This window comes from Phasianus colchicus, chromosome 10, assembly GCF_987193195.1.
Source record: "Phasianus colchicus chromosome 10, bPhaCol1.hap1.1, whole genome shotgun sequence".
In the NCBI taxonomy this organism is placed as follows: Eukaryota; Metazoa; Chordata; class Aves; order Galliformes; family Phasianidae; genus Phasianus; species Phasianus colchicus.
The window spans coordinates 9588410-9609808 of NC_143445.1; the positions used below are offsets into that span (position 1 = coordinate 9588410).

The 21399-nt window shown below is 39.2% G+C and overlaps 1 protein-coding gene across 10 annotated transcripts in view; it reads left to right on the forward strand.

Moving 5' to 3' along the window:
* The window catches only part of NYAP2 (neuronal tyrosine-phosphorylated phosphoinositide-3-kinase adaptor 2), a 147692-nt gene that overhangs the window by 96453 nt on the left and 29840 nt on the right, over positions 1–21399 (forward strand). For all 10 annotated transcript variants that reach the window (XM_090147264.1, XM_090147266.1, XM_090147267.1 and 7 more), the window contains 2 exons: positions 2058–3155; positions 21154–21366. In XM_090147264.1, the coding sequence (XP_090003390.1) occupies positions 2058–3155; positions 21154–21366 (1311 nt within the window). The remainder of the gene's footprint in view (positions 1–2057; positions 3156–21153; positions 21367–21399) is intronic.

Sequence of the window (21399 nt, forward strand, 5' to 3'; positions counted from 1 at the left end):
AATCTGAAGAAGATTGCATTTGCCAGAGTTGTAAATCAGATTAACGTGTGTGTGGAGAGAGGACTGAGCTCAAGCTGATGTCAGTAGAATTTGTATGAATGTGATATACAAATAATATACTAAATAGAAAGAGAATGGTGGTTTAGCTGGAAGCAGAGCAAGAAAAATCTGATTGTATTGTCAAATACATCAGGAGTAATATTTTCTGTAAAGCCCAAATGATTCACATAGCCTATATCTCATTCCCCAAAGTCTATCATAAGACATTCAAGAAAATTAATTTGGGTTAATTAAAAAGACAAATTTAAAGTACATTAGGATATATCCACAGAGTGAAAACTATCAAGTTACCAAATACGCTTATCTGTAGTAGCTTTTGCATGTCCCTAGCCTGCTCCAAAGTGGAGCACATTAATTGGAACCCTCGTGAAAGTATAATCTCATTCTTTGTGGGTTTTTCTTTTTTTCCTTTCATTTCTGGCTAGTTTTCTTTTTGTTTTTGCTCTGTTGTACATTAGTTATATGTTAGATATATGTTATTAATGAAGAGCAGTCCTGTTACTTCATTTGTAAGCTCAGACGTATATCCAAGTCTTCTTAGTCCCAAACAAAGCTAGGATCTTGTTTAGCAGCCAATATTTATATGCCTTTTAAGAAGTACTGAAGAATTTTTTAACAGATAAAGCAGAAGGATGACAAAGCAGTAATGCTGGCTTTGAATCTTCCTCTGACACTGACTAAAGCTCATCAGCAAAATGCAGTAGTGCAGGCGCCTTCCCTGGCAGTCAGCATCCTAGCAGGCCATCACAACACTGCCTTGCAGCTGGCAGAGCCACTGGCTTTGGGAACGCACTGGAAGCTGTTTCAAAAAGAATATTTTTAACTCCATGAGTGCTGCTTGTTTGATTTAACATCAGATATATTCACTAGCTGCTGTCTTATTGTTGGGTCAGCAAATGGGATCTAGAAATTCTCTGAATTCTGACGTTGCAGTGATAGATCTGTAGCAGCAAATTGCATAGAACCAATACTATCTGGTAAGAACAGAAAGCTACCATTCTAAGCCTGGCATGTAGTTTAGGAGTCTAGGGGAAACTTATCAATGAGGTGCAAGAACTGTTTACCCTACAGGAATACAAAGTAGGCTCAGTATGCATAGTAAATTTCATTTCTGAATTAGTTTGTTGAATCCATGTAGGATAAAAACTGACTTCAGCTAAATATTTGATGAGGTACTCTATTAACCCCAACATTTAGTGAGATATTTTATTAAGTATTTGTGCAGAGAGAACAAAATGAGTTTCATTTGTCTTGAATTCATCAAGGATAATTTTAAGAAATCCTTAACCTTTTCAAATGAATTTCATAATAATATTTTGCTTTCTAATTTCACAGATAAAATGATATGTTGTTTCTAAATAGACATGTTTCAGAAGGATCTCAATCTATGAAGTATTTTGTTTCTCTTGACTTCACTGGAGTCTTGTATGTCCTGAATTCAGGACATTTTGCAATATTTTTTGTTAGCATTTCCTTTCCTTTTCAGTGCTGAGACAATTGTACTTTATGCAAGATGTTACTGTAAGCAAGAAAGTTTTGATTCATCAATGTGTTACTGCAGAATTGCATCACTGTCATTCCAGTGTGAATGTCCAGGATCTTAAGTGTTCTCTTACAGCCATAATGAGTTCATTTGGATACTTAATTTTATGTCTTTGGCAACTTTTGGGGTTTTTAAAATTCCACAGTGATATTTCAAAAGCATAATGATTACAAATGGAAAGTCCTTCTATCCAGAGAGTTTGGTAGAGAACAGTTGTCTCAGAGGAGGGGAAACATTCATTAGCTGCTGACTATTGGAGAGTCACAACCTCTTGGAGGAAGATAAGGAGTATTTTGAATAGGATGCTATTTTTGTAGTGTTGTACTGATACGCTACCAGAAAAAGTCAGCAACAGGTCGATCTCGTGAAATCCATTCTAGAATTATAAGAGATCCTATGTTTGACAAAGATTGTTAAATATTTCTGATGAATTTATATTTTCTTCTGTTCACAGTGTCAGCCAAACCAAGACCTCACAGCGATGAATATACAAAGAAGATTCCACCTCCTAAGCCGAAACGAAATCCAAACACTCAGTTAAGCACATCTTTCGATGAAACTTACATCAAAAAGCATGGCCCTATGAAGACACCACTCACTAGGGATGCGTCCTTGTCACAGGTCAGCAGTCCTGCCCCAGACACAGAGGAAGAAGAGCCTGTTTATATTGAAATGGTTGGGAATATACTCAGAGACTTCAAAAAAGATGAAGATGACCAAAGTGAAGCAGTCTATGAGGAGATGAAATACCCTATATTTGATGATGTAGGCCAAGATTCAAAATGTCAATGTGAATATGACCATCACACTTGTTCTTCTCAGTGTGCTACTCCCACAGTGCCTGACCTCGATTTCACCAAGACTTCAGTGCCATCAACTCCCAAGGGCTTGCTTTGTGATATACCCCCACCATTTCCAAATCTGCTTTCTCACAGACCTCCACTGCTGGTGTTCCCACCAGCACCAGTGCAGTGTTCCCCAAATTCTGATGAGTCTCCTCTAACTCCGCTAGAGGTCACAAAGCTTCCTGTTTTAGAAAACGTGTCTTACATAAAACAACAAGCTGGAGCTTCTCCATCTTCCTTGCCACCTCATACACCAGGCCATCAAAAACTGGAGAAAGAGCAGATGGTATCTCATGGAACTAGCACCCCTGGGCACACTTCTTCACCTCCTCATCCTTCTACCTTATATAGAACACAGTCTCCACATGGTTATCCTAAAAGTCACTCTGCCTCACCCTCTCCTGTCAGTATGGGTAGGTCTCTTACCCCTTTAAGCCTCAAAAGACCTCCACCTTATGACTCTGTACATTCAGGAAGTCTCTCAAGAAGCTCTCCATCAGTGCCTCATTCTACAGCCCGAAATACATTGCAAGAAGGAGGGAAGATGGTAAATGTCTCAGTCAGTACCTACGGGTCATCATCTCAGAGCAGTTCCCGTTCTCGGACACCTACCAGTCCTCTGGAGGAATTAACCAGCCTCTTTACCTCAGGACGAAGTCTCCTGAGGAAGTCCTCCAGTGGCAGAAGATCTAAGGAACCTGCAGAAAGTAAGCTCTTAATACAATTATTTTTCTCATTCTTACTCATAGAATAACAGCTTCCACTGTATTTTACTAAATCTGATACTTGGCTAAAAGCAAATACTGCAGAACTCTGAATTCCATATATAATTGTCTTGTAACTAGAAGAAAAATGATTTTATTAAAACTGTCAATGTTGTTAAAGTTAGCGTTTGTATTGTTATATCTTAAAGATTTTTAAGCATGTGTACCACACTACAAAATCTTGTCAGACAGGTGTACAATTAATGGCTTGGTCTTCCAACAGGAGTCAGTTTTCATTAACTTTTCCAGTCACAGCGGTCCCATGTGAGTTGGGATCTTCTCAGTATCTCACCTTCTCAATTTTGCAATGGATGTTAAGATGATTGTCTGAGCAACTTCTAGTAAAATATCTAGACAGTAGTTTATTTGGGCCTCTACTGATCACCCTTAACTTTGCCTGTAATCACTATGGACATGGTAGAAACCAGAGGTACCAGCTTAAAGCATTTCTCCCCTTCCCACTGCCTCCTCCTGTCCTGTGCCACAGAATATCTTCAGCTGTGACAGTGAGACTGTGAGACTGTGAATCAATATGAAAACCAACATGACCTAAAACACGTTACACACACACAGAGGAAAGGATGGGAGGAAATTGTGTAGAAAAACCTTAAGCCAATATTGACTTTGAGTACACTGTATCATAAGACCATTGTCCCATGTGTATTCAGGTATACACAAAGCCCTTTTCCTGAGCTAGTGAAATATGGAAGCTCCTAATGAAATCAGCAGAAGTCACAGGTGTGAGTGAAAACAGAATCTGGAACCAGTATTTCTCTTGAAAATAAGTGTTCCTGTTCAGTGGTCAAAAAGACAGTGTCTTGCAGTGGGACTCAGCCATAACATCTTTTGTCTGAGGGCAAAGTCTGCTCAGTATGCTCTCTCTTGTGACTTCCTTAAAATCACTTTATGACTTTGTAATCTTAATGCCTGCCTAACTGGAAAGCTCTTTTCAAAGAACAACCAATTTTACTTTTGTGCAAGTGCTACATTTTACCTATTTGGCAGCTGTAAAATGACAGTCTGTAGTGGCTTTTGTCTGTTAAAAGAAGGTATTCTTGTTTCCAGGCTAATAAATTAATAGAGATTGGAGATGGATTTTCCACTGATTGCGTTTACACTGCTCTGTTTCATTACTGATAGCAGTGAGGTCAGGGCTGAACTTCCTCACTTTGGGACATACTCAGGGGACTCACAAGAGCACTGCTCTAGTATTCATGGACAGTGCTTGCCTGCTTTTCACCTCTGCTTTTCAATCACAGGCACTCCAGGCTGCTGTGGCCAGGTTACCTTGGTTTGCCTAATGCTTGTAGTGCAGAAGCTCAAGTGAGCACTGGTTGATCACAGGGTGCCTGAGGTATCAGTAAGTGCACTGGCATCCTTCTAACACATCTCCTTGGTAAACCACTCAATTGAGTCCTTTTTTTTATGAGGATGTGTTTTAGCATTTATAAATAATTGTGTAGTTGATGTGGTAGAGAGATTTTGGCAAAGTGCAAACAAGTCTGAACATTAGTAAACATAATTCTTACTGATAAGTCAGTAGAAATTCTCTCTAAACTCCAAGCTACGCCAGAGCTAGTGCTGAGTCTCATAAATGTGATGATTACATGCTTACTGATGTAGGCAGAAGTACTAGGTTTGGAAACTATGGAAATACTTGTAATGAATCTGCCAAGTCCTGGGAAATTTCAGGAAATCGATGTGTGTCTTTCTCATATATAACTCCAAAAAAATCTCTGTATTCCACTTGACTGAAATAGAATGCAGACTATCAAAGGATATTTCAGTGATATACTTAAAATAAATCTTGCCCTGTGGATCTGTATCAAGAACAGCTTTCTTATTGGTCTCTCAAGGAGCATTCTGATTCCTCCTTAGGAAGTAGGAATGTCCTTGTCACTGGTAGTAGTAATGTAATTGGTAATGGTAATACAAAAGAGTCATGAAATAGAAACAGTGTTCACTTATTTTAGGGACAAAGCATGCATTTTATAAATGGAGTCTAGTGGTGAAAAGACTCTGGAGTACAGCTGTGTTGAGTAAATGAACAGACTGCCTATCTAATCTGATTGTAATTCATCTGGTATTTACAGTGTGACTTAATCTCATGGGATTACTGCACTGAGGAAGGATCAGGTTTGTGCTCAGATATTGTAGAGGTAGAAGTCCTTTTAAAATGCATTGAAAACACATATAGGGCTAACATTCCATGTCCTGCAATTTTGCATTGAAATGATCTACCATAAAGAACAAACAAACAAACAAACAAACAAAAAGCCAACCCTAAATTGTGGAATTTGAAAGTAGAATCCACCAAACTGTCACATTTATACACTGTGATAATATGTAGTGATATCAAGCGTAGATGGACTAATCATAAGATGTGTTGAAGAAATCTTGCTTCTGTAAATCACACTGGAGGCTTAAAGTAATTCAGTTTTGGATTAGTTTTTTAAGCTATGGGAGAGCAAATGCATAGCATGGGACTTGTGGGGACTGCCATGTTTTTATACTTGTCACTTCAGTGTAATTTGGTTTCAGCATAAAGAACAAATTCCAGAATCCAGAGGCTAATAAACAAACAAAGCAGAAGCTAAGTGGCTCTTATAAAATTGTGCTAGGAAGCTAAGAATATGTGCTTCTAAACTATGAAATTATTCTGAGCACATCTCATTGAATCCTCTAAGATTCAGCCCCCTGTGACTTGTCTGAAGCTCTCACTGCCATATGCTAGTTCCCCAAAAAAGCACAATCCTACATTTTATATTCAGCTGAGTGTATTTGGAAAATATTGCAGCAGTTACAGAGAAAATTCTCTCTCATCTTTATTGTTATTACTGCAACTGACTTTGTGGAAATTTTGCACTTGAGTCCAAATTCAGAATTTATTCACTGTCTTTTAGTTTGTAGCAATTTTGAGTGGGTTTCTTTTTGAGGAAAGAGACTGCACAAAGCTTATTTCCTCTGAGTTAAAGCTGCCCTGCTCCTCCTTTGTGCATTATTTTCTTTGTTCTGGCATTTTCCCCTTATTTTCTCCTTCCATTTTATTACTGTAGAGTTCATTGGAATTAGATTAGTGGGAAACTGGGATAAATCAGTGATACAAAGGAGAGACTGCGACTTCAGGGCCACATTTTCTGAAGACTGGAGATTCTGCTGAAGCCTCAGCCCTGTTACTGAGCTCACTCAGCATCCGCTGGCTGCAGTTGCAATGTGCATATCTAGATTTTATAGGTTGTTCACTTATTGTGCTGTGTTCTAGTAAAAGTTCTCTTGTGTGCTGTTAACATCTTAAATATGCATTGAGGCACAATTATGAAGGTTGAGAGGGAAGAACAAAGGAAAATAAATTGTAAGGCCAAGTCAGAAATGAAAATGTAGAAGATGATCACAAAGAAAGGCAGAAAGATGGAGAGAAACCTACCTAAAACTGAAGAAAGATGTCAAGCATGAAAATTGTGAAGGAGTAGAAAAGATAAATATTATTATTCATCAGTACCTGTGTGAGGTAACGTGGTTGCATGCCCAAACAGTTTGCAGAGCCCTACAAAACATGATTTCAGAGTCTAAGGGAAAGCTGTTAAAAAGGTATCACCATCATCTGCTTTCCTTGTGGTACACTGCAAACTTTTCTAATGCATTTGGAAGATGTGTGTGCCCACTGTTACGTGCTCTGTTGAACAAGTTCCCTTTGCTTTCAGTGTATGCACTGTCTGTATTACCCATGTCCTTCATAAAGATGGAATGAGGAAGAGAGGGAGAGAAGGTGAGAACAGTGTTCAGATTTTTGGGGATGTCTGCTGTCTTTTCTGCACCCCAGAGATGTGTAGCGCTGTGGAAAAGTATCAAACTGATGCTTTTGCATGTAGGCATACCCACACACTGAAAAGCAAGACATGGAGAAGCTGCTGGTGCGTATCTAAACTGCACTTACCCCAAGGCAGTACATTTTTTCTGGGTGAAATGACTGTGAACCCTTTCCAGGGGTGACCAACCCTCTCTGTGTGTTGGTTGTTTTCATTTGTTAAAACTTCAGTTTCCTCCTAACTTCCTTGGAACTTCATGCCTGTTTTGAGCTAATATTCAAGTATTCCTCCTAATGAATTGCAGAACATAATAATCATCTCTGTTGTGTGTTCTGTGTCTGTCCATGGCACATAAGATTAGCTCACAGTGCAGGGCAGCTTGGTGCTGATTCACGAGCTTTGAAGGGCTTTGCACCTTGTTTTGGTTTTTGCCTGCAGAGTTTCACTCTTGAGCTTTAGTCACAGATAGGGAGGAAATCTGTGAATGTGCTACTTTGAAAATTCAGTTGAAATTCAGTTGAAATTGGGATGATTGTTAAGATTTCTTGTTCCTGGCTGGTGCTCACTGCATTAGGAATCTAAAATATTTTATTATAAACTGGCAAAAAGCGTGTAAATGGACTGAAGGAGAGGGCAGCCTGTGCTGATACCTCACCTCCCTCTCAGTGAAAAATTTCCCCTGGACATCTAGTCTAAATATCCTCTCCTTTAGTTTAAAATCATTCCGCTTTGCCCTATTACTATCTGCCTGTGTGAAACATTGATTTCCCTCCTATTTATAACCTCTTTAAGTACTGAAAAGCCACAATAAGGCTTCTTCTGAGCCTTCTCCAGGCTGAGGAAGCTCAGTTTCCTCAGCACATCTTCATAGCAGAGGTGCTCCGGCCCTCTGAGCATCTTAGTGGCTCTCCTCTGGACCGGATCCAACAGCTCCATGTCTTTCTTGCTCTGGAGGCCCCAGGCCTGAATGCAGATCTCTAGATGGAGCCTCATAAGGGCAGAGTAGAGGAGAACAATCCCTACATTCCCATGGCTACTATTCTTCTTCTGATGCAGTCCAGAATACCGTTGGCCTTCTGGGCTGCAGGAGTATCCTGCTGCCTCATATTGTTTTTCATCTACCTAAGTTGTTCTCGGCAGGGCTACTCTTCAGGAGTTGCTCTTCTAGTCTGTATACATACCTGGGATTTCCCTGACCCATGTGCGGCACCTTGTGCTTTGCTTTGTTGAACCTCATTAGGTTTACATGGACCTACCTATCAAGTTTGTCGAGGTCCCTCTGGATGGCATCCATTCCTTCTGCTTATGAACCGCGCCACCACTCAGCATGGTGTCATCTGCAGTCTTGCTGAGGGTCAGCTCAATCCCGTTGTCTATGTCATTCACAAAGATGTTAATGAGTACCAGTCCCAAGACAGACCTCTTGGAGACATCACTTGTGGCAAGCCTCCACCTGTACTTAGAGCCATTGACCACAACCCTCTGGATGTGGCCATCTAACCAATTCCTTATCCACAGAGTAGTTCACTCTTCAAAACCATCTTTCTCCAATTTAGAGATAAGGATATGATGGGGGACTATGTCAAAGGCATTGCACAAGGCCAGGTAGATGACTTCAGTTGCCTTCCCTTTGTTCACTAGTGCCAGAGAAAGTGACCGGGAGGGTAAGAGAATATCAGCTCTAATTCACCACAGACAGGATATATTCTTACTGGAGCTCACTGCATTTAGTCAAAGCCTGAATAAGTCTCAGTTCTTGCTTGTGAGTTACTATGTATTGAGATATAAAGAAGTTTAGGAATAAAGTGCTTTCATCAGATGTTCCCTGGTAAGTGTGCATATTGAGGAAAAGAGCTGCATGTGTCTGCAGATACAGAAGTCATGAACTATCTGATCTGCTGGTATCAGCTCTTTAACACAGTGCCCCTCACTAAGGAGTGCTCCTGTTTTGATGCATGAGTGCCAATAATTACTGTTACGAGACAGAACTGAAAATAATGGAAGTGTAAACATGGGAATGACCATTTTTTGTCAACTTCCTTAAGGAACCAGGCTTTTGTAGGGGGAAAAATATAAAAAAGATTAATTTTGTGGTTGAATGGTTCTGAGTGCTGTTTCACCCATACCTGTTGTCCTTTACCAGTAATCTCTAAATTACCAAGCATAAAAATGTGGGTAATGGATTAAATGCCTTGATACATATCAGCAAGTCTGGCCAGCTGGAGCCCCTTGTTAAAGCTGAAATGTGTTCCCCCAGTTAGCAGTCACAGGAAATAAGGGGTAAGGAAAGCTGTAACGTGGCAGTAAGGCCATTCAGCTGACCACTCAGAAGCAGGATAGTGATGTTTCCATTGTTTATGCCAAATGTGAAGGGTTGAGCTGAGGAACAAAGATACTAAGAGGAAAAATGAAATGTGTGAAAGGATGCATGGCAGCTCTGCAACAGACTGTGTGTCTCTGGGCGCCTTCACTGCACTGTTACTGCCTCACTGAGCATGGCGTGCCAGCGATTCAGCCCTTTCTCAGCAGCAGAGATAATACAAGGTTTGGGATCTTCTCTTTTGAATGGCTAAATCGGCAGGTACCATTCCTTGATTGAAATGCAGGCTATGCCATTTGTTGTCTTGCTGCTTTCCCTTAAAAGTGAGTATGTCTATTTAAAGTGCTTTTAATAATTCAAGTCACTGAAAAGTGGGATGTCCCCTCCATTTTTGAGATGAATGAATGTCTTTGTTACTTGTGGTTATTAAAACAAACAAAAAAAAACCATGCATTTTGAGATGATATGCAGTGGTTTTGCTAATTGGTACTGTGACATAGTCTCCGCTTCTAATTCAGCAATTTAGGCTCATCAGAAAATCAGGTTCTCCTGGGATCATGACCATATACAGAATCATTGAAGAGGACATAATTTCATAAATAATTGCTCAGGTTTTTTTGGAAACAGCTGCTGTTTCTGATTGATGTATATGGACTTATTTATTCCTTCTGTTTATATTATTTGACTGCATGAACAGTTTCTGCATAGCAATTTAATCAACATGTTTTTTTAATGAAGAAGAAATCAACTTGGAAAGAGTAAAAAACAAAAATTAATAGCTCCCTTCTGTTTATTAGATTTCAAGTAAAAGACAGTTTCAGGTGAAAGACTGAAAAAGCCAGTTTCTCTAGTTTTTCTTAACATACCGAACAATGTGGGTTGTCCAAAAGTTGTTAAAAACAAAGGAAGAAGGTTCTTTTAATTTGATTACTGGTACCTACTTACTGTGTCACCAATAAGCAAAGCAACACGTGCTGCACTTAAGGACGTGGATAACGATAATAGATTCTGAGTTTTGAGTGCCATTGATTTTTATTTTTTTTTTTCCCTAACAAAGCTTTTTAAGCCAGAGAGATATCTTGACCTTTTGGCCAAATTTTCAGCAGTTATAAATCACTACTTCATATTTGAAATCAGAAGAGCTACTCCACTTTACACCATCTGTGTCTCTGACTTCAAGAAAATAGATTAGTCCTTTGTGACTGGAACAGCTTGTATTCAAAATGGGATAGTCGTACAGCAGTGAATCGGAGAATTTATTGTCTTTTTGTTTCAAGTGGGAGTATACAATTCAGGACTCATTTATGGGTGCTCATCTCAGTAACAGTGGTAAGAGATTCAATCAGGCAATGTTTTCCATAAGTAGATATTACCTTCAGTGAAACTGAAAAATAGAATTTGTTAAAATTTTTCGCAGCATGTTTAGGAAAGGCAGTATCCATACAGGGTATTTGGGTACCCCTTTTCTGATGGAATTAAGGGAAAAGGTAGGAATGTAACGACTTCGATGTGAAGGAATGATGCAGTTTCATTTGCATAGCCTGTATTTGGGTGTTGGCATAGCCTGCTGAAGGGCAGCGGCCAGCCCAGCAGCACAGCATTGCAGCTCCCCAAGTGGGCAGCACCAGATATTGAAGAGGATGTGCCCAGAGCTCCTGGGCAGGTGGCTGTCCTCACTCCTCATGCTCATCAACATCCTCCTACCTTGGGCTTCTACCTGAGTTTGATACAAGGCCATGTTTCATTTCTGTCTGTTAAAGCAGTGCGTGGTTGTACTGAACAGAAATGTTGAAACTATACCCTATAAAGGTGCTGCAGGATTGTCTGATCATCTTTAAACTGATGTGGAGATAATTTATTTGAAGATAACATGGACTGTTATGCTAGAGGAAATACTTGGCATCAGACACTCAGCTTCCATAGAGTGCCTCACCAAAATCATATCGTGCTGCAACAATTGGAGAGTTAGCAGTTTTTAGTGGAAACTGCAGTTTGAACATGTGAAAAAGTGTTTCTGTGCATGTTAGCTTTCCAAAGGGGAGAAAGTGAGTTTATAAGAGCGTGAATTAGATGCAGGTTCTAGTGACTTAGCACCTTTTTTGGTGTTGGCTGTGCCCTCTATATGTAGCCATGATGTTCAGATGGGACCATCCAGCTGGCAGTACAAAGCTCCCTTTTCAAGGCATCTGCTGCATCTTGTAGAATTTGTTTAATAAACAAGTGCTGTTATCTTGAATTGCATTTTTTTTCCTAATTTAAGAATCAGATTTTTTTAAATCTAGAATTCAAGTAAATTTTAATTGTTAAATTCTAAAAGTAAAGCTGAAGACCTTAAATAGGAAGATCTGCATTTCTTATGCTTGTTTTTTATGAAGCACAATGTTCATAAAGCATTTTTAACCACATTTGGCATTTTCCACAGGTAGATGTGTGGAGAGAGCACTTCAGTCTGCTCAAACTAAATGACAAGGAATGAGATCACAGTTTTGTTTAGAAAAATGGCCTAAGTCCCCCAGACTAACCCACCACCACCAATCTGAGGACTGCAAGCTTTTGGAAAGTGAAACTTTGCAAGTTTCAAAAGAGCAAAGATTAACAATTTCATCCAAATTTACCATGAACACTTTTGCTAACAAAATCTGCTTCCCCTCATGCCCCAGAAATTGGAATATCTACATCACAGCCAGGGTAGCTGCTCGAGTTCACAAGAAAATTCTTTGCATGCTAGCTTGCGATCAGAAACCTGGTTTCAAGGTCTCTTAAGCTGCCACCATTGCCTCTTTATAATACAGGGAATCTAAGCAAATGCTTTATCTTCACTTGCCGTGAAACAGTTCTTGCTCTAGAAACTATATAATTTTAAGAGAAACTGGTGGGAATTTGGGGGGAATAAAGGAAAGAACAAGGTTTCTTCCCTCAGTTCTAAAATCCTCTAGTACTGCTGACTGCTTTTCTTGGTGTTTCTTGGAGTGTTTTTACCGTGCTGATCTGTGTGACAAAGACTGACAATTTCTTGGGCTCAGTGGCTTATGTATCCATTTTTTAAAACACAGATTTTCTGGCATGTCTGTCTGATTCAATTCCTAGCAGAGTGAGCAAAGTTCTAAAAAGCCATTATTAAAAGTCTGATACAAAGGTCCTTGAAGTATGAGATGAGATGTACTTCCGGGGATCCCCTTATACATTATGGCGAGGGAGATCTTATCATTGTATTAGGTTGTTATTCCTTGCAAAACCACTCTGCAAATCAGGGCATTTGTAAATCCAGTATGTAGCAGTGAATAATGCAAAGGCTAAGAAACAATAGCATATGAACTGCCTATGCTACACATCTTTTGTCAGCATATTATCTCATCTACTCTTAGAAGTGTGTAAAAATTTTTTAAACTCTGTACTGAGAAACAGTGTTTGTACTGTCTTTAATTTTCTGTGGGTCTGTCAATAGCAAGAGAAATTGCAGAGTTGGAAATTGCTTTCTTTGGGTTTATGCATAACATTGAATCAAATATAGAACCCTTAAACTGTAGGAGTGTATAAACAGTCTAGGTATAGATAAAGTAAGAAGTAGAGAAACACTGATGAAATAATTGTCAAAATGATAATGCATGTAGAAAAGATAGATTCATTTACATTCCATTTTATATGAAGGTTCAGGTTACTTTTATTCCTCTGAATAGGATGATCCATCTCTAGTAATGTTTTTTTTTTTTTTTAAATTAAAACAGTAACATGCAATTAGCACCTTATCTTTAAGTTTTTTTAAGAATGAGTAAGGAGAACTATTGTTCTTGTAACTATTCATGTGAAAAAGATAAACTGTATTTGTAATTTTTCTGGAGATGGAAATGTGTTCATTTTTATGTGTGACTTAAATTCATAATTCATGTACATTGCCCAAGCAGCAAAATGGCTGTCGATCTTAGTCCAAGAAATCTACAGCCATTTTCCTGCTTGGACAATGTTTGAATAGTTTATTCTTATTTATATGCATTGTAACATACAGACACACTTGCTGTGCAATTCCTAAAGTAATAATAGTAATGTCTTGCAAGCATGAGCATTAGCCAGAGCTGTGTAAGGCCATGTGTGATTCTACTTATTTCCTTGGGATCTGAAGTCTGTGCTGCCATGGCTTAACAGTAGCTTAGCTAGCAAGAGTGAAAACCAGATCACAAAATGAAACCCGCAATTAGAAAGGGAGGAGATCTAAAATGATTAACTCTGTTATACAGCATGGAAAGACAGAATGGCATGGAAGTTTCATTCTGTAATTTTCATTTCCTACTGAATGTGGTGAAGAGCTATGCTCTAGAAGGAGTTAAAGTAGTCAAACAAAGGAAAAACTCTGTATTTGAACTGCTGGTGCAGCTCAGAGGTTGTTTTTCAGCAGAAAATTTGACCAAAAAAGTGTTGACATGTTTGATAGAGTCAGCAGTTCTACTGAAGATTGATACTTTTGGAGTGAAGCTTTGAAACTTAAGGTCATGAACTTACTTTAAGAAAAACGTTTTTGAAGGGTCTGCATATTTTAGCTTCTTTGGCTGACCCTTGCCTTCTGATTTCTTGTCATACTGTGCTAGGACATGTGCAGTGACCATTGAACCACCACTTCCTCTCCAAAACACGAAGGCTATAGATCTAAGAACCCGAATAATGGAATGAACATGCAGTGAGATGAACAGGGTTGGGAAGGAAATCATTAAGTAGGGGTTGACTCCATCTTCTCCTCAAATTGAGGGCTAATAACAGGTGGGCCATTTTTTATAGCAAATGTCATTCATGTTCACAGTTTAATTGCCTGTTCGGTCTTACTGGTTTTTTGTACGGTGGGGATCACAAGATGTGCTTGTGTTAGGTTATAGCCCAAGAAAGCATTGGGGAACAGGCTTATGTTGAGGTTCTCCTGAGTGTAAGCCACCAGCTCATAACAGCCAGCTCTGATAGCTGCATAAAAAGACACATACTCAGTGAACATCAGAGAATATCTTCTTCTGCTTAATTATGTAATTGTGACTGCTCTGAGGTAAATAGTAAATCTACTAATTGAGTGCTGAAATAATATATTTTCCAAGAAAGCGATTTGATTTAATGATGAGAATCCCAGGATGTTGATTTTTAATTGTCTTGGTAATACAGTTGTAAAACAACGTGTATACTCCAAATTTTGCCTTCTTAGTTAAAGGAGTGTATGCAGAAGGATGTGTTGTGAATCAGAATAGGCACATGTGAAAGATCAAGGGCAGGATCAGAACTAATCGTAGTGATAACCCCACTGGAAACAGGAGGTATTATATTGTCATCACTTTTGTAATGTATGGCAAAATAAAACCTGCTTAAATGGCTCTTAAATGTAAGATTAAAAACAGGTTTTCCTATGTTTTATCCAGTAGGATAATTCACTAGATCACAGATTTCTTCCCTTACTATATGACATCAGTATTAAATGCATGTCTTAAAAGAGAGAACTTCTAAAACTTCATCTTTTAAGTGGCAGATAATGCCACTTGTTGAAACTTAGAGAGTTCTTTTTTTAAAACTAGGTCCTAGTAATCTTAATTTTCATCAAGTATTCGGACAAGAGGGAATGGCCTCAAGCTGCACTGGGGGAGATTCAGGGTGAATATCAGGAATAACTTTTTCTCAGTAAGAGTGATGAGGCACTGGCACAGCTGCCCAGGGAGGTTCACAAGAAACACAGAGATGTGGCACTGAGGGACGTGGCTCAGTGGGCATGCTGGGCTGGGCTGACAGTTGGACTAGATGATCTCAGTGGTCTTTTCCAACCTTAATGACGCTACGATTACTTGCTCCCCTAACTGTTCTTCAGAAAATTCTGGAATTTAATGGGAAGTAATATGTTTACACAATATATTTAACATGTGAGAATATCTCTGTCTCCCTTTATAACATTTTCATGCTTTTCCAAATCACTGTTTTATATTTAAATTGTAGTCTTTTATGTTTTGCATTCTAAAGCTTTGGTTGACATTTTCTCATAAATCTATTCCTTCTTTTCTCAGTCTGCAGTTATTTGCAGTGCGGGCTTTGTCTCTTCCTATCTTCTAGATCTGAACAAGGATTGCCCACTTAACAGCCCTGGGATAGCCATGGAATATCAGCCAAATTTCCTCAGCAGTCCCTCCCTCCCCCACTTTGAGGCCTGCAGCAGACAGGGCTGCTCTCTGCAGGTCTGTGCCAGGCAGATGTGCTCTCATGTATTTCACTGTGTGAAAACAAAAGCCACGCTTCTCACAGGAGCGTGTGCTCAGTAAGCTCTGGGATGCATTTCAGCCATGTCTCCTTAAATGTTAGATGGTTTGTGAGACTCTTTCAGGCTTTCTATTGATTTTGCATGGAACTAGGTCAGAGCTGCTTTTAATTGAACAAGCTGGCTGCTGCAGCTCTCACTTAACTGTAAAAAGGGGTATTAAAAATTGATATGCAAAGCAAACTTCTGCCTAATTAGCAAGCAGATGAAGTCAGAATAGACAAACCACTGTAGTTAATAAAGATGAGGAAATGTCTTTCATTGACAGTATAATATACTTCTGTTTTTTGGAAAAAAAATGGCTTATGCACTGAGCATTACCCATGTTCCTTGTGTGTGGTATTAATAGCCTGTTTGTTTTCTTTGCCAGAGGTTGTAATATATTTACAGCTGTACCAATCAGACAACCACACATCAAGAAAGCCATTATAAGACAGAACCTATTTTTGAATGTGTGACATAGATAAATAGAAGTTCCTGGTGTGTGGGAAGAAGAAACTGCCACACTGGGGTTTCCTCAAGGCCTTAGCACTACTCAACACACCATGCCTGCAGTGGATGGGCAGGTGCTGCTGTCACGTTGGCTGTACTACATGGGGCGCTGCTGGAGCCATGGTGGCTTTTTCCCTGTGCCACGAGTTGGGGGATGGAATAGGGAAAGGGGTGGAAGTCTGGGACGTTTCTGAGGTGGCTCCACTCCTCACGTGCAGTTTACAGCCTAATCCCCTGCCTCCATCCTTGCTGTAGCCAAGTGTGCCCTTGGTGATGCTCCCCAGCCAGGCTGTGCCATCCTGTAGGGTGTGAGGTGAGATGGGTTGGGAATGATCAGTACTTCTCGGTCCCTGCATCTACATCCATCCCAGGTGACCGTCCTTGCTTTGCATGTGCTGAATTGTAGACCTTGTGAGCAGTACCATTTACTTCCCAAGCCATATGAGTTCTGCTTAGAATGATGTATTATTTATTTAGGTTTATAACAAACACGCAGAAAAAGAATAAATGAATAATGCATGGATGAATAGCTTATACATTTCATCTCAACTGACAAAGATGGCAGACAGCAACCCTCATTTAAAGTTTCTTAAGACAATTGCACTTCTTCCTTCCCCCCCCCCAAAAGCCCCTAACAGCAATGCAAGTTCTGCTGTTTATTACCCAGCATTGTGCTTAGAGGCCATCAGGACCCGCAATTAATTTGTGCTTAAGAGCTTAGTGGCAGACTGGCCATAGAGAATATATTCATTTGAATGATTGCTTCTCAGGTAAGGTGTTTTCCTTAGCTGTGCTTTTCAGTTTGTTTTGGTCTAAGTTACAGCTGATTAACCCAAATTGTTTCTCCCACTTATGAGACTTCCAGTCCACAGCTCACAAACCAGCATTGCCAGGTGTGCAGCTATTAGAGGATCCTTCATAAAGGGGAAGTGGTGCACATCAATAATAAATAAAATATGTTCTCATACATAACGTTAGCTACTATCTTATTCTTGAAGTTGAAAAGCCTGAGACTTAGGTGAAATAAATAAGGAAAATGCATGTCTTTGAATACTGAAATACAGTGACACCTGGAAGTGCTTGAAACATTTGAGCGCCTTTGTGGCAGTTCAGCCAACTGTATCCATAAATATTTAAAGCAGTGAATTATTTCTTGAAATTTACATTTTTATGTACTATTTCGGCTTACGAATTATTGAACAATAAAGATGCTTTCCATAACAATTTCAGCTTTCAAAATACAGCACTTGACTGTAAAAAGATTTGCCTGTGGCCATCATATGACACACTGAATTCCCAGCATAACACCAAGCTTCAATATCTCCTAACTCCAAATTAAGGCTTTTAATGGCATGAAGTACCTTACATCCAATCTGTGTTGCTGCACTTTTTGAGTAAAAAATAAATAACAGTTGTGTGGCAGTTACTGTTATCTTCCAGGAGAATACAAGCTTCCATGTGACTGGTTAGAGTTCATGTTTTTAGTACAGGATTAATGTGAAGAAAGTGGCCTTTTAAATCTTGCTGTAGTTATTTTAGAGGGTTGGTCCATTGAAAATGTACAAGTTTGATTTCAGTCTGTGATAAGGTCACCACCCATAGGTAACAACAGCCAGGAGCTACATCCATATTCTGCTTTCTGCCGATGCCTCGTGCCTGTCAGCATGAGTGAAAATATAAAGTAATGAATTACTGTCTCATGTTTACTCATGCTTTTATGAGAGAGTAATTTGTGCCACTGAGTTTGCTCTGTAGGGCTGCACCTGCAGCGTGCAGAGTCAACGGCATGGAAACATCCAAGCAGCCAAGTGATGGTGAGTCACCAAAAGGTCTCAGTGTTGCTCCATGACCTGGAGAGGAGCTTTTGCATTCCTGGAGCTGCCACAGACATGGTGGAAGTGAAATATTCTTTTAATCCAGCGAGAACTAGCACTGTGATTTTTTATTGAATTTGAAGTATGATTCCCATTGACAGCTATTAAGAAAGCTGAAATTCTTGTAAAATCACCCACAGATAATTTGAGTAAACGGGAAACATTACGATTTTTGAAAAAATTTTAATATATTCTGAAGCGAGCAGGAAAGTAATATTATAGAAAACTGTATAAAACACTGACAGGCTGTGTGTATCAGTGTTATAGATAATGATCACCAAATAATGACTCAGGCTCTGTGTCAGGTTGCTTGCCTTTATAATCTGATTAAATCTGCTTTTCATTTTTAGAATATATTATTTTTCAGATAAACTGAGAACTGAAAATCCCCCAGAAAGAATTTAAATTTACAAAGTCTAGACAGCCAGCTGAAGACTGATTTTCTGCACCTTATAAAGAAACAGACCATAAGCCAACTCTTTATTTATCCTGAATACTCCCATACTTTCCAGCTGTTTGCAGAATACTGCTGTACTTTGATTCAGCTGATAATAAAGCCAAGCATGCACAAATCATTTTTATCAAGCACCAAGTACAAATGCTTCTCTTGTTGAGTAAGCTGAAGTGGACACATCTTTAGCTCCACACTCAACCTGAGTGTTTCCATTGTAGCTAAGGGCTGACTGCACAAGCACCTGAGATTTCAAGGGCTGGTGCTCAAGTAGTGTCAATGGGAAGTGCACAGGGAAGGTTTTCACTGAGGTAATCACAGCATTCCCAGTAGCAGCTGAGTGACACAGTAAATTCTGTTGTATGATGCGCTGAGCTAGTGGGTGTGGTTAAGCCCAGATTCAGTGTTTTTTTAAAGCATTTTCTATTCTTTTGGCTTTCTGTTAGTTTTGCTGGCTGGTAAGAGTTGCAGGCTAAATGGAATCCTGTATTGGTGTGGAGATGGTGTGCAGTTCCAGAATATTTTGAAATTTTGTTCTGATGTCTCCTTTTCCCACAGTATCTAAGAAAAGTGCATTTTATTGATAAAAAGAAAAAAATTAGAAATGCATACATCTTTTATGTAAAAAAGTACATCATCATTTTTGGTAGATAAAGGTTCAGTAACAATATTTGTTGCCTTTTTGTTAGTAACTAAAACAGTTCAAATCTAGTTATAATTTGGGCCGAGCATTTCTTTGCACAACTCTTTATGTTAGAAGTCCCTCTATGCTGTCACAGAGCTGTGTTACAGACAGCTCATAGCAAAGGTCCCTGAAAGGCAGATGTCATGTTATATTGGTACAGACTGTTATTCAGCCTCGTACTCTGCTGGGGTTACCAAACAGGAAAACAAACAGTTTGGATTTTCATTCTGTTGTCTGTTTGCATACATTAAAGTAGGTAAGTGACCTAAAAGTTCAAGGAAGTGGTTTGATTTTTGAAGGTCTTTTTCAACTAAAATGTCACTGAGTGCTGCTTATGAGACTTGCTAAACTGAGAGCATTTTTCAGTTTTCTGATGGAATGTTACTACTGTGAGTAATTTTAAAAAAATCTTGAAGGTTGTGATATCCTTGTGAGCTTGTGATATCACAAATTTTCTGATAGTAACTCATTAAATGTATTAACAATTACATATTGCACTGTCTGTAGAGTTAGAATTTTTCTTCCAGTATTTCCTTGAGGAAACTCCAGAATGACTGTTGTTGCTCATCAAGTTCATCCTCCGACTGGAATGACAAAAAACTCAATGTCAAAATAGGAGATTTTGTTGCTCTTGTTCATAGGTGAGGTCTGTCATCCCCTATAGAGATCAAATATTGCCTCCACCACTGTTTCCTGTAGCAAGGATAAACAGCACAGGGAGGAACATGGCTTGTTTTTCTGGGGCTGTACCAGCTGAGTGGCAGTTCCTGTTGGATAGTCTCAGCTCCTTCTGGCCAGGGGGTTGATCAGGAGAGGAAGGAGTTACTGAGGCAAGCTTTGGTACTGCATCTCTGGCAGTGCTGCACACTCAGACCAGTTCTGGAGAAGCGAGCATCCCCTGGGGGCTGTTGTCACCTCTTGCTTGTGAATGGCTCCTGGCATTTTCCCTCCATTTGGCTTTCCCCAGTCTTGGAATGCCTTCTGTAGCCACGAAAAGATTTTGAGAGGAGGATCGAGGGAAGATTTTCTATCTGTATCAATTGTAAATTCCAAGACTGTGGATACATGCTGAAATAAAGGTACATGAAGGGTTATATTTATAAATCTGGATGACTAGAACTGAGTGTATCATATAAGGATGTCTTTGGGTTTAAATATAAAATATTTATTGGGTTTAATATAAAATCCCCAACTCAGTAATACTAATGTTTAAGGAATTAAACAGTTAGCAGACTTTCAATAACTAACACAATAATTAGCTGCTATGACTTAGTGATCTAATATTTCTTCTGTATATAGTTTTTTTGTGTGAATTCTTCACCTCTACAGATGGAAGTGATCAGGAATTGTTTCTCCATTGCACTGCTCAACCTGCAAGAAAAGAAATAAGGGTCTCAAGAAAAAAACAGAAAATCACCAGCCATGAAGAAAGCAGACAGCACTGCTTCACTTGAAAAACCATTCCATTGTTTTTTGAATTTCTTCTCCTTCTATTGACTCATGGTGTTTGAAGCAGAAAGTCTTTTTATGACTTCAAGGATTTTTCAATCAAGTGAAATTTTATTCCCTAGGTTACAGTGTTGAGCACACCTGAAATATTAGCACTGGACAGTTTTGTGGATTGTGTGCTTTGTAAGAAGGAATACAGATATTTTGCTTGTACAAAATTGCCATAGGGGACAACTTCCTTAGAAAGTGCCTGGAGAACTTGTTCCCTAAGAAATGACATTTGAGAACAACTGAATTATTTTCTCAAATTGTTAATAAAATCATTATTTGATAGGATATCATTTTCAGAAATATTTTTCTGGCATTTAAAGTACTAAGAGGAAAGTCACATTTTACTGATCTCCTACACTGTATATTGTTTTAATTAAAAAGTGTGTTGAAACCAACAAAAACTATAGATTTTTGGCCTAAATAGTAAAAATAGTGATATAAATTGCCCCTAAAAGATTTATAGTTGGTTAATAATAATACTGAACAAAGGATTGGGAAATGAGCAGGCACTCTATAATGAAATGGGCATGTGTGTATTCTTGTAGAACCGCTAGACGAACTGAAGATCAGAAGTCACAGCACTGAACCACTACCAAAGCTGGAAAACAAAGAGAGGGGAGGCCACCACGGGACAGCTTCTTCCAGGGAGCCAGGGAAAGCTCAGGAATGGGATGGAACGCCGGGCCCACCCATGGTCTCCAGCAGGCTGGGGAGATCCTCTGTCAGTCCAACCATGTTGGCTGGAAGCAACAGCTCAGGTATGTCAAACAGCTCAGGGAAGGTCTCATGAA